Genomic DNA, 13,075 nt, shown 5'->3' on the forward strand with positions numbered 1-13,075 from the left:
ACACTGCCTTTCAGTACGCCTGGGTTCAGTACAGTTCAATTTAAAGGGGCTTTATTAGCAAGGAAAACAGACATTTACTTTGCCAAAGCAAGTGTGAAATTAAAACAAAACCTGTATGTACACATCCACCAAACAAGAGAAGACATATCACAAAGCCTGCCCATTGTGTCACCTACCATGCTCATGTTTCTTAAAGAGACATATTCCCATTTCAAATTGGTCCGTTAAGTTGAAATTCAGTAAACAGAAATGTTTTTGTCTTCACAGAAGGTGAAAACTAAAATGAATGATGATCAATTACACCCGTTGTCGTCACCATGTAAGATTGTGTATCAGACTATAGACTGTGTAAAATAATGGATGTACCCACTCTGACGTGGCCCGATGTTTGTGGACCCCTGTTTTTAAGCCTCAAGTTTAGCATTTTGGTCATCGCCATCTTGGATTTTTTTAGCCAGAAGTGACCATATTTGGACAAGACAGGTTAGCTAACCCTAATACTAGCTGCTAGCTTGGTTAGCACGGTGCATATACAGCTATGGTTAACTGTGATAATGCTAATGCTAATTTTTGCTAGTGAAAAAACAGGCTTAAAATCATGAAGACAAAATGTACTTAATGGAAAAACTGAACATCAGACTTCTTAGAGGGTCTTTTCAGTCCAACCAAACACTGAACAAGATTTTTTAGGTGACTAAAACGTGACAATTAACTTTCATAAATTGAAAACACACTGAAATAGTGACAACTACAGCTAGGCCTATACTCTGGGGTTATGCCATGGTTACTTTACCAGTTCCTCTAATGGCCACTTGAGGCTGCTTGAGTCAATCCCCAGGCCCCCACGTTAAAGTTTCCAACTTTACAGCAGAAAATAACAATGTACGGTCTGGCATATAAAATGGTTTTGGTCTCTATAGCTAATTTCAACGTTACGGGAGGATGAAGTTTTATATAACTCACCTATCTACATTTTAATTAGGCTTTACTAGGCGCCACCACTATGTCTCTACGTCTGTTATTTTATACAGTCAATGATTTCAAAATGAGAGGGTCTGTGGGGATTTACTCACTTTTGGAGGCAGCCTCAAGTGGCCATTCGAGGAACTGCAGTTTTTCGCACTTTTGCGTTGGCTTCACTTTTCAGACGCATGGTTTATACACACCAAACAAAGCTTTTGTAAAGTATAATTGGCGTGCATTGAATTTAGGTTGAATCTGAATGACCAGATAAAAAAACGTAAAACTGTCCCTTTAATGGCTGACTGTCCCTTTTCGTCCTCTCCAGGGCTGCTTTATCTTCTCCTTGGTCAAATACAAGCCATTGACGTACAACAAGGTCTACGAGTATCCTGATTGGGCCGTCGGAATAGGTTGGACTCTGGCCTTGACCTCCATGATCTGCATCCCCATGGTGGTTGTCATCAAGATCATCCGATCTGATGGGCCGCTCATCGAGGTGGGTGGAGGAGCCATCTGGAGGCTACGCAGCTGTCAAATTGTTTAGTTTGTGTTTACGTTAACTGACAGGCTAAAAATTATTGATTCGCCTCTTCAAATGCAGATTTTGTTGGTTTTAGTAAATTTTTATCTAATTTTTTTTTATCCCATCTCCCCTCTCCATTGTTGCTCGCACTTTCTCTCTTCCACTTAACTTCTTTCCATCATTTCTTCTGTGGTATTCCACTTCTCCTTTAACCTGCCCTTCTCTTACACTTCTTCATTCCATCCTTCCTTCCTGCAGAGGATTAAGGCGGTGGCAGCCCCAGTTCGCGGCGGGGCCAGCTCCCGTCCCGCAGACCACCGTGGCCTCAAGGAGCTCACCTACCCTCTGGACCCCAATGGGAACAAGGGCCTGCTGATGAAGGCCCCCACCCACACCATCGTAGAGACCATGATGTAAAGGACTGAGGGGGAGGCTCTCCATGAGATCGCTCTCCTCTCCTCTCCTCTCCTGTCCTCTAAGATGCTTCTAAAGCTAGCTAGTTTTCTGTCTATCTGTCTATCTGTCTGTCTGGTGGACTGATAAGGGTTTTAAGGAGGGGAAAAAAAAAAAAAAAAAAAAAAAAGAGTTCCCGTTTCAAATCTTGTTGGAATACTTTGGAAGTAGTTTGCTCTTGGTGGGTTTTCGTAAGAGGGTAGCAATCACATTTCAAATCTATTTCTGAATTACTCACAATTACTGGTGCTGGTCCTTTTTATTCCTATTTGTAATATCCATGTGACTACATGTCCCACTGTTGTCTTGTTTAAAGGCAGAGTGGCAGATTAGCGCCGGCGTCTCGTCACACGCTGGTGGATTTATGTTTGTTCCAGCTTTTGCAGAAAACCAGCCATTGTTCTAAAAAAAAAAGGAAGAAAGTGGTTTTTGAGTCTTGGAATCAAACAGCGTTTTGTAGCCACAATGTGAAAAAAACGTTTCCTGCATTGATCACAGATCACCAAAAGCAGTTTTTAAGCTGTTCTTTGAATATTTAACAGCTCTTTTTTTCTGTGACTCAGTGGACAGGGTGACCTAATCGCAAGACATGTGCCATAGGGTTCGACTTTCGCTTATTCTGTTCAGCTGTGTTCAGAAGAGGCCCAGTTGAGATGAGGCAGAATATCGAGGCACTAGAGGTACATTATTAATTGAAAAAACACGTGTACCCATGTCAGAATTAGAGATAGAGATATAAAGCCACATATCCCGCTTCAGTAATAAGAAATTCTGATCGGAAATATTGTGATGTAATTTCAGCTGCACAAGGCGAGCTTTATCGAGAGAAATATGACCTAAACCAAAATCTTAAAATGTGGCTGTCAAAAGCCCCGTTTCCACCAAACACTTTCGGTATGGTACCTTTAGAACCAGAAGTAACCGTTCAGACAGGGTACCTAGACTCTAGCGTTTCCACCACAATAAGGAACTCTTATGTCGGCGGGCTCACTGCTCCGTCCAGCACTCACTGTATTTTCTTCCTTTATCAGCCTGCACCTCGCTTATCGTCCACAGAACGAGGCTGCACACCGACATTTTCTTAACAAGAGTCTCTCTCCATGGGATATTTAAAAAAGGGGGGTTGTGTATTTAGTCCTTCTCAGGCAAGCTCAGGGGTTTAGTGTTGCTGTAGCCCTCAAGAACGACGCTCCGCCAATTTTTTTTTTTCTCGGAGTGAGGATTGGGATATAAGCTGTCCCAGTCGAAATCAGTATATATTTAAACGCCTGGAGATCCACATTACTAAAAGTGTATGTCATGTAGTCATTGAAATTTAAGGTGTGCTGATGGATCGAGTGACATTAGAAGTTAACGTTCCACCTTAAAAGTTGCCAGCAGTCGGCCCAGTGAATGAAGTTATTTTTCTGACTGTCTTCTATTGACCAATCAGACTGCAGTGTTCACAGCTCCACCTTTTAGTACCAGATCTGTGTGCTAGGTACCCCAACAGAGGGGGGACCAAAAATGGGGACGGTACAGAACGGTTCCATTGGTACCATCCACAACTTTTTGCATTGGAAACGGAAAAAGTGTGCACAGAACTGAACTGTAACCGACTGCTCGGTGGAAACGGGGCTAAAGGGAAAATCTCCCAGTTCCCACACATGTTGCATTCATATTCTTGCTTGGAGCTAATCAGCAGCCTGGTGCAGCTAACAAGAAAAAGAAATGTAGAATTGACAGAGCCATGACAGCCGGTGGCCCCTTATCAAACCAGGATCCCGGTTCTGAAATGCACCTTAGCACAAATATCCCCATCCTCCATAGCCATAAACTATGGGTCAGAGAGAAAACTAGCACTGAGACGGTGTCGGGGAAACCCGCTCCTGCACAAAGACAGAGGTATCTGAAAGGATTTGAAGTGTGGAGGTTGAACCCTTGAGTGTGTTGTCTGTGGCGTACTGTACAGTAGTAGCTAATCAGTCTATCTATATCTATCTCTCTATCTATCTTTCTCTGTCCTAGACCAGTTTACAGTACATTAGTGACTGCACTAGGCACTCTTGGCTTACAATTTTGGATTGGATTTATTTTATTTTCCACAGAGGAAGTTACATTATTATTAGTTTTTCCTCTGTCAATGTTTAGATTTTTTTTATTAAGACTATAATGTTATTGATATTCACTATTGATGATAATTGCTGTAGTTTTACATAGAAGAAGGAACACTTTGTTCATCGGGTGAAAATACTAAGCTATTATACAAATCATACATTTACAGTGGCAGCCATTGTAGTAATAGTCCTCATCCTTCATTTCGCCAGCGTTGGTCCTGCCAGCAGTTCTGTCTTTGCATCAAACAAACTGATTTTTCCCAGATATTTTCTCTTTGGGGTCGAGCATTCAGCGAGCAGTTCAACGTACAGTTAAAAAAAACATGGGAATTCTACAATGGCTCCATCTGTAAGATTGTAGGCGTTGGGGGTTTATAGCTTTTTCCTCTTCTGTAAATACCAGGGGACAGTATTTAATTTGGATAGATTCAGCCGGACAGGGCACAGCAGCCAATGGTTAAACAACATGTCACTAACTCAATGACTCAAAGCAACTAACAAATCAGCCAGCGTCAGACTGTCGACTCGTCTGAGTGTCAAACTCTTTTCCAGACACTGTGAAATGTGGCAGCTGGCTGCAGACAAATCAGAGCCAGTGAATGAAGTTTGGTCACGTTTTGTTTTTTTCCACAGTCACCATGAGAGCTGGGAAGCTTCATTTCAAACCAAAACGGCTCTAAAAAGCAATCAGAAGGTGCAAGTTTTAGAATCTGTACACGTTGCAGATTCTAGTTTCTGCAACTTAGACGGTGTCATTACACAAATATGTTTTGTGGCACAGCAACAGTAAATAAAATATAAATAATTCTACGAAAACTTGAAATGTCAGGACTTTAAAGGAAAACTTCACCAGCAAAATGACCATATGTTAATTACTCACTGCATGTTAACTTGAACTTGCATGCCTCTGTGGCGAACGGAGAATCCAAAAAAGGCAAACATTATTCATGAATTGAAAAAACTCTCACACAACTCCTGCAGTGTCATCCCAGATTCAAGTTACATTATTGTCCCCAGGGAATTTTTTTTCTTGGATATAAAAGCTGCCACAAAAAATTCATAATGCAGAAACCGACAAAGTACCGCAGGGTTTCCCACACATTCATTTATTTGGGTTCACCCGCCATGATCAAAACATCTGCCACCACAAATAGGTTTTTCCTTTTGGGGGAAGAATGATCACCAGAGCGCTGTGGGAATATACATTTTTATTTATATAGATTTATCTAGATTTTTCCCACATGGAAATTCTGACCAGTCAAGAGCAGCTGTCTTGTGCAGGCTTTTGATCTGGTCCGCTTGTAAATGCTGCCGTGAGAATACGAACCACCTTTAGGCAATTGTGCAACCTTGTAAGAAAATTAGTTGCTGATTCAGACCAAAGGAGACAACTCTAGGTCTGAAAGCAGCCTAAATGAAAAGGAAAAGTTCGCCTTTTTGGATTCTCCGTTCACTGTGGAGGCATGCAAGATAAACTAAGTTTTTTCATGAATTCAGCGTGCGTATTTCATATACAAATAGTCATTTTGTGGGTGAAGTATTCCTTTAAAATGCTGCCTGGAATTTAACTTAATGCTAACTGAAAACCAAAAATGAATAGAGCAGTAAACTAATATTCTAATTAATGAAAGCTGTGAAATTGGACACTGTAAGTAAATCAGAAGTTGTATCCGACACCCCTAAAACCTGCACTTAACATATGCTTACACAGTTAGAGCCTCAACTTCAGTCTTTATGAGGCCATAATAATGTCGATGTGAGCCGTTAACAACTGAAAGCAGACTATCTGAGAAGTATGACATTCACAACATTCACTTTAACATGTCTGTGTAACAATGAGTTTCCCATGTGTAAGTGTCACCAGGGACCATCCACTCAGGACCTTCTCTGTAGTGCTTTTATCTACTGTATAGCTGCATTAACCCAGCGTCCAAAAAATTAACTGTGGGTGACTGAGAGCTAACATTTAACGGTAGCAATTGAAAATTGATGTTTTTGTCCAGCGTGAAAGGCCACTGGATCAGTTCTCTGCCACACAGGATGGAAAAATCAGAGTCAAAGAGAGTTTTTATTGCACCTTATTTGTATAATTTGGACTTCATATCAGACAATGAGGCCAAAAGAAAAACACTGCCATCTTTTTATTCAGGGTCCTAAAGTTAAAAAAAAAAAATCAACTAAAAATCTGAATACTGTCAAAACTCTTGAAGTGCTTCTGTTCACCAACAAGCAAATTAAAACAGATCAAAATGTTCGTACACAGCACACATGTGTTGCAGGAATTTGACCAACAGCGTCACGTCCGATGTGATCGTGAGACCAGGGCCTCATTTCGTGTGTCATCGAAGCTTATGTTTATTTAATTTCTTTAAATAGAATAAAGTAGTTCATATCATTAAAAGGGATTTGTGAAACCAAATCCGCAGCAGACATCTATTTTCATACAGTAACAAACTTTTCCTATATAAGTCGTCTTTGTACAGCTAAGCTCCCATTCCAGACCTCCCATTTTAATACTGATACAAAGCTTCGTTTTAATCTTAAACTTTTGTACAGATCTGGTTCTCGATTCCTGGGAAAGATCTTTGCACCAAGGAGAAGAAAAATGATGCTGAAAGGAAAGATTTGTCAGCGAGAACAACAGCATCGGAAACGTTAAATTGAAGTCTAACAAAACTGCACAGAAAATTTGGACCTTTAATTTCATCTGCTGCAAAGATTAAAAACACAAAAATAGATTTAGGCTGGGCATATTTGAACTTCAATGCTCTCCAAACTGAGTAAAATCCCTCCCTGGTGCAAAGATCCTTCTCTTGGTGGGAAAACATGAACCACAATTAATAACTAATGCAGTCATTTATTGGTTTCTTCTGCCTCTCTGTGTATATTTACAGTATGTACCAGTCCCTCTGCCTTCTTACACTCCCCTTCAGTTAGCCTACGTAAACCCTCTGTTAACCTAAGCTAACCGATTTTTCTTTTTCCTCAGAGATAATGAATTTGCAAGAGAATCGAAGCATTAGCGATGCACAAGTTTTTACCGCCGAATGTTGAAATGTGAAAGTCACCTGCGGGTGAATGTAAAAGTTTCTGAAGATTTATTTTTTAGGGTGAAAAAAAAAAGAACTTGTTTCTTTTTTTTATTTTTACTGATCTTGTTTTATTGAATTTAGACGTTTTATTTTATTTTTTTGATCGTGTGTCTGTCACATTTGCCTTTTGTATTCCAAATATAGTGTATTTGAACCTCTGTCATTGGAGTAACATGTACAACTATCAATCAAAAAAAAAAGTAAAAAACAAACAAAAAAAAACTACGATTTGTTATGTGCAATACTTTGTAGAATACTTTTATTTTTCTTGCTGTTTTTTTTTTTCCCAAGAGGTGGTACTAACCTTTGAAGTAAGACGATAGCCTGTGAATTCTTGATGAAGAAAAATTTGAATCTTCAGGGTCCAGTTAGATTAAAAAAGAAAAACCGCCACAAAATGCTTTGCAGTGTGGAACGAAACCAAATTAAACCACTATTCCATCAAAGATCTCGTGGTTTGAAATGCACTGAGAATGATACTAAAACGTTGTCACATCAAACTGAATTTCTTAGTGAAACGCTGTCTTTTTTTTATTTCTGTGACAGACTTAGTTTGTGAGGGGTATGAAACACAGTAACACTGCCACTAAGCCCACCATCTTTCTACCTGCCTATCTATTTATCTGCTGCGTTGCTCAAAATCAGGCAGCTTCCCAAAAGCACACCAGCGCCAACATTTATCGTCTCTAACCTACAACACATCAGCAACATCTCCAAAATCTACCGTTTAAGACTCGAGTCTAATTTGCTCATGATGGAACAAATACCTGCTTTTGGGAAGCCTGGCCCTTGGCGACACAAGCAGTAAATCCAATAAAAATCGAGATTACACCATATCAAATGTGGGCTTTTCTTTTAAAACCTTGTATGCAATTTTTACATTCTGCTTATCCAGACATTTCTATCTAAATCCAACTGCGCCAAACCCTGCAACCTTAGTGCTTTATCAAAGAAACTGAAGAACCAAACTTCATCTGCGCAGGAACAGACAACCTGATTTTAAATCCCATGTTGCCTCCATCGTGTTCGTGTGAAAGCGCCACCATATCTGCAGGATTCAGAATCTGATTGTTTGTTTCTGTGAAAAAGATGCAACGTAAGACCATACAGATGTGATCTTTGGGCTGTGTAGAGGTGACACAAACTCTGTTTTATCACTGAAGTCACTCTGTGCAAAGGAGGATTAATGAGGCTCTGTTTCCTTTATGCAACGATCATCTTCATTCTCTGGGTTGAAGTTTGAAAAAGATGTCCTGACTTAGAAAACCAGTTATGATGTAATTCTTTTCTGGCATTTTAAGCTTCGATTAAGTTCAGACATGTGAGGACAAGACTCTAACAACGACACAAAAAGCTGTAAAACCATCTTCCCCCCTTTAACTTAAACGTTTGTGATCTTAGCACTCTGGGAAACGGAGTCCCACTCATCCTCCTCCATCCTCTCTGTCGCCAGATTCATTCTGATCATGGTCTCCAATGACAATGCCTCTGTCTTTCCTGCATTATACTGTATGCCAGCCCTTCCTTTTTTGAGAATGTACATGGGAAAATGTTTTTTAATTCTTGGTGAAGAAAAAAACATTTTTAAAAAGAATTTGAAAGGTTTTATTTTTTATTTCTATGGCCAACCTGTAAGCTAGGTGAAAAAAAGACAAAAAAAATATGTGTTTGAACAGGTTTTACAGAGGTGTAAAACTTTTTTTATTTCTTAATAAAAAATTTGTCTTCAGAAAATGAACTCTTGAGTTTTATGTGATTGATGTGAATTATATTTGATGGTGAAAGCGTACAGACACCCGCTGTTGAGACAAACACACACACACTCACATCATTCCATTCAAGTTCAATTTCCCAACTCGTGGGACTTATGTACCTAAATCCCCTCGACAGCATAATAAACTCTAATCCTACAAAGCCTGTAATACAAGATTTAAGGTATTCAAGCCAACGCAGGAGGCTGCATTCCAGCACGTTACTGCTGCCAGGTTTCCCTAAATATGCAGCAAAAATAAAGGGGTTGAAAACTGCTCCATGGCGACTACAATAACAGACCAACTGCAAACTGTAGGTAATTAAAACACATGTCATCTGGCACCGGATTATATTGCTGTCGCTGTTTATTATAATGCCAGTGTGTAGACAAAAGAACTGTTGGATGTTTCAAAGACCAAAACTGAGTGTAGTGCTGCTGATTAGGTGAGCCGCAGGTCTGAGGAGTTGTTTCAGTAGAATTTAGGAGTATAGCTACACTGAAACACACAGTATCTGCTGCTGAAACAGCAGTTACACAACTTGCATAACCAATCGTGACCAACCAAATCACCAGAATGAATATTGGTATTGTACATTAACGTCTGCAAACCACAAATATGTCACATTTGTAAGTTATTATGTAGAGGATATATTTTAACTTCTTTAACAAAGCTTTGATCAATGTGTGGTTAGGTTTAGGCAAAAAAAACACTTGGTTATGGTTTGGAAAAGATCATGTTCTGGCTTAAAATACCCAGTTTTGATGGCACAGCCTTGGCTGTAAATACTGCAATGTCTTGTCAAGAAACAACCGCCTTTCATGGCACTATCCCCGGAGGAAAAACGTCACCGGGCTGCTACAAAACACCCACGTCTGCTGCTTAAAAAGCTTTCAGAAACACAGCACTGACTCACTGGAAATCTAGCACTTGGGCAGTGACTTGTGGCGTCAGAAACCAACAAAAAAGGCGTCTTTTAACGTCGGCATGATTCGCAGCCAGTTGTTCTAGTTTAACAGCACCCAGCAGCGTCAGGGGGAAACTCGGCAGGACAAGGATGACCGTTAAGGCAGCGAAAGTCAGACTGGGGCAGGTGGACGGGTCCAACAAACACCAACTTTCACCTGATAGAGCGGTGTTTGTGTCCCCTAAGATTAAAGCCAAACCCTGTTCTTTTTTCTTAAACCCAACCACATGCATTTGTTGTCGAAGGAAAATGTCAATTTTCGTCGTCGTACCGACGTAGCACGTTTATTTTGAAAGAGACTGTATGTAGCCTAGATGCTATATCGTAGGCAACTGGACTTGCTTGTGTTTCTTGAAGATGTTTCACCTCTCATCCAAGAAGCTTCTTCAGTTCTAAATGACTGGTACGAAGTTGCAGGCTATAAACCCTGTGTGGATGTGAACCCTTGCAGAGTCGTAGGGGTCACGTAAGCTCTTAGTTACAGAGTCGTTAAGGGGGTGGCTTACGATACTACTTATCCCCCACCTACAATGCAGTCTTGGGATCCCTCCCCTAATGGCTCACATGGTGGCCAGGTGGGTCAAGGACTGACGACTGAGTCCTTGACCACTTGGCCACCATGTGAGTCATTAGGGTCAGGTGGGACCAGGGGTGAATGGGTATGAAGTCGTCTGGGGAGGGATCCCAAGACTGCATTGTAGGTGGGGGATAAGTAGTGTCGTAAGCCACCCCCTTAACGACTCTGTAACTAAGAGCTCACGTGACCCCTACGACTCTGCAAGGGTTCACACCCACACAGGGTTTATAGCCTGGAACTTCGCACCAGTCATTTAGAACTGAAGAAGCTTCTTGGATGAGAGGCCAAACGTCTTCAAGAAACACAAGCAAGTCCAGTTGCCTACGCTGTTAGCACTTAAGATTACCATGACCTGGATGACTGAGAATCTTCACCGACAACTGTACGTAGATGTTAAATTTCCTGTGAAAACAGAAGTGCATTTTGAAAGAAGACGATGCATGTAACTGGCAGAACTTGACACGGCGTCCCAAAACTTCCATGTCCAAACGTCAATTTGTGACGAGGTCGGAGTGAGAATGTGGATTTTGTTGTTTGTTGGTCTCAAACAGTGCCATCCACCATCCTCTCCAACTCTTGATGCCAAAGTCAGCTCATATAACGGGAAACGTTGATATGATACATATGAAACATGCAATAACAACATATTTGTGTTTCCCTGAAAGATACAATGCCAACATTTTCATTTGGCAACGACTGATGTAGAAATGAAAAAGTACAGTCCGCACACGAGACTATGCTCCCGTACAGTGGCGTAAAGTAGTCATCACGAGCCCCAGTGCCAGATTATGTGTCTAAACCAGCTACCATATATCCTATCATCTCGTCACATGATCAAAGAGAGACTTTACATCAGACAGCATCAACATATCTATTACCCAGCAGTCATCTTTGTATCATCTGTATATGACAAAAATACAGAAGCAAATAAGAAATCATATATTTTCCCTGGACTTTGGACATTTGCCGACTTTGCTTTCCGCCAGACATGGATTTCTTGGTAAGATAGAAGAAATATTGTGATTTGGTTGGGTTAAAGTGAACAGAAAGCCTTCTGGGGAAACGTCTCCATGTGCCTGTGTGTCTTGATGGGCTGCTGTGATTGGCTGGGTTGCCCAGGTGGTTCCTGGTTTGGGGGTTGCCCAGGTGCAGCCTTTGAGAACAGGTCAGTTGCTCCAACAACCTGAGTCAACTATAAGTCAACTTTTTCTTGATAGGTGTGTTTTGAGGTAAATCATGTGTTGTAAAAACCTTTGCAGCCGTGGGAAATGTTTGGGTGAGTACCTTTTGGTTTTTTCCCCTTAATGAACGTATTTGTCCAAAGTAAAGGGTTTGTGTTGGCTTCATGGTGGCACTGCAACCCACAACAGCTACATCAATCCAACCCGTGCTTACCTAACCAAACAGAAATAAACCAAAACAGACGTCACTTACCTAAGCTACGTGAACTACATAAAACAGGAGGAAAACAAAGAACAACCTCCAGCCCCTCCCCAGCTGAGCGGCATGTTCTGAAGTAATGGCAGTAAGTAGCTCTGTGAAGCTGAAAACAACTTCAGTTAGTGGAATATTTTGACCCAAACACCCGTTTCACAACAGGGAAATAAAGGCAAAGCAGACAAGCTGGTGATTAACAGAAGCTGGGGGCTGAACACGGCTAATTTTCCCAGACTGTGATTTTCCGTCAATAGCTGCGGTTACATGCAGTTACTTTTTTTTTTTTCTTCCCTTTTCAAATCAAAACATCTGACTCCCACGCAAGAAATTACATGAGTGCTATATAAAATACTAATTTAAAATGCCTCACAGTGAGTTGTGAAGACAGAGGGCTCCTTTCAGTGCACAGTGAGCCATACATCCAATCACAAGACTTTGTTCCTTATTTTGTCTTGATTCATAATTCTGTCCAGAACAGTCTTACACAAATACCACCATGATAATTATGATTATTGCTCCCATGTGACTCAACAAAAGCCCCTTCGTTCAGCAGGGACACAGAGGATGATGGTGGCTTGAACCTGCTGTTGAATAATGCTAATTTTGCTTTTTTATTGCCGCAGTCTGAGCTTTAAATAACCACCACTCCAGTGGAAGAAACACAACGCTGACATTTCTGCCAGCTCCAAGAATAGACTTCGCTGCTGAGAATTTCCTTTTTTCGTTTCATCTTCATGACAGTTTTTTGGCCTTCACACGGAGCAACAAGCAAAAACAAGTCTGTGTGTTTTTAAGAGTACTGTTTCTTGGTACTTTCGCCTTTTGTTCTACAGTCAAAAAATAGAACAGGAAATAAAAGGTCAAAACGAGACAGAGATGATGTGAAAATCAAATGTGGCCAGTTTTGATCTCAGGATGTTGTGGTTACTTGGTACAGGCCACAAAGACACCGTATATACACTTTATCCCATGGGCTTTTGCAGATTTTTCCCCTGTTAACTCCCAGTTGGCATATCCAGTTCCCTCCACACAGTATCCCAGTTACTGCTTCCTGTGTTCCTGTGGAGGGCTGCATACAGTCAATGTGACATACTATACTATGACATTTTTTCATGATTTTTGACGACATACTATACTGACGTTTTTTCATGATTTTTGACGACATGCTATACTATGACGTTTTTTCACAATTTTTGACGACATACTATACTATGAC

At 40.8% G+C, this 13,075-nt stretch overlaps 1 protein-coding gene and 1 long non-coding RNA gene across 3 annotated transcripts in view; both read left to right on the forward strand.

Annotated features, from left to right (window-relative positions):
- Window positions 1-8,861, forward strand: part of LOC126386840 (uncharacterized) — a 191,900-nt gene extending 183,039 nt beyond the window's left edge. For both annotated transcript variants that reach the window (XR_007569541.1, XR_007569542.1), the window contains exon 2: window positions 5,433-8,861. This is a non-coding gene — a long non-coding RNA (uncharacterized LOC126386840). The remainder of the gene's footprint in view (window positions 1-5,432) is intronic.
- LOC126386822 (sodium- and chloride-dependent taurine transporter-like) overlaps window positions 1-8,861 on the forward strand; it is a 45,467-nt gene extending 36,606 nt beyond the window's left edge. Inside the window, exons 14-15 of the mRNA XM_050039417.1 lie at window positions 1,289-1,459; window positions 1,745-8,861. Of these exons, the coding sequence (XP_049895374.1) occupies window positions 1,289-1,459; window positions 1,745-1,903 (330 nt within the window). The 3' untranslated portion in view covers window positions 1,904-8,861. The remainder of the gene's footprint in view (window positions 1-1,288; window positions 1,460-1,744) is intronic.
- Window positions 8,862-13,075: the final 4,214 nt, after the last annotated feature.

This window comes from Epinephelus moara, chromosome 24 (genome assembly GCF_006386435.1).
Source record: "Epinephelus moara isolate mb chromosome 24, YSFRI_EMoa_1.0, whole genome shotgun sequence".
Taxonomy (NCBI): Eukaryota; Metazoa; Chordata; class Actinopteri; order Perciformes; family Serranidae; genus Epinephelus; species Epinephelus moara.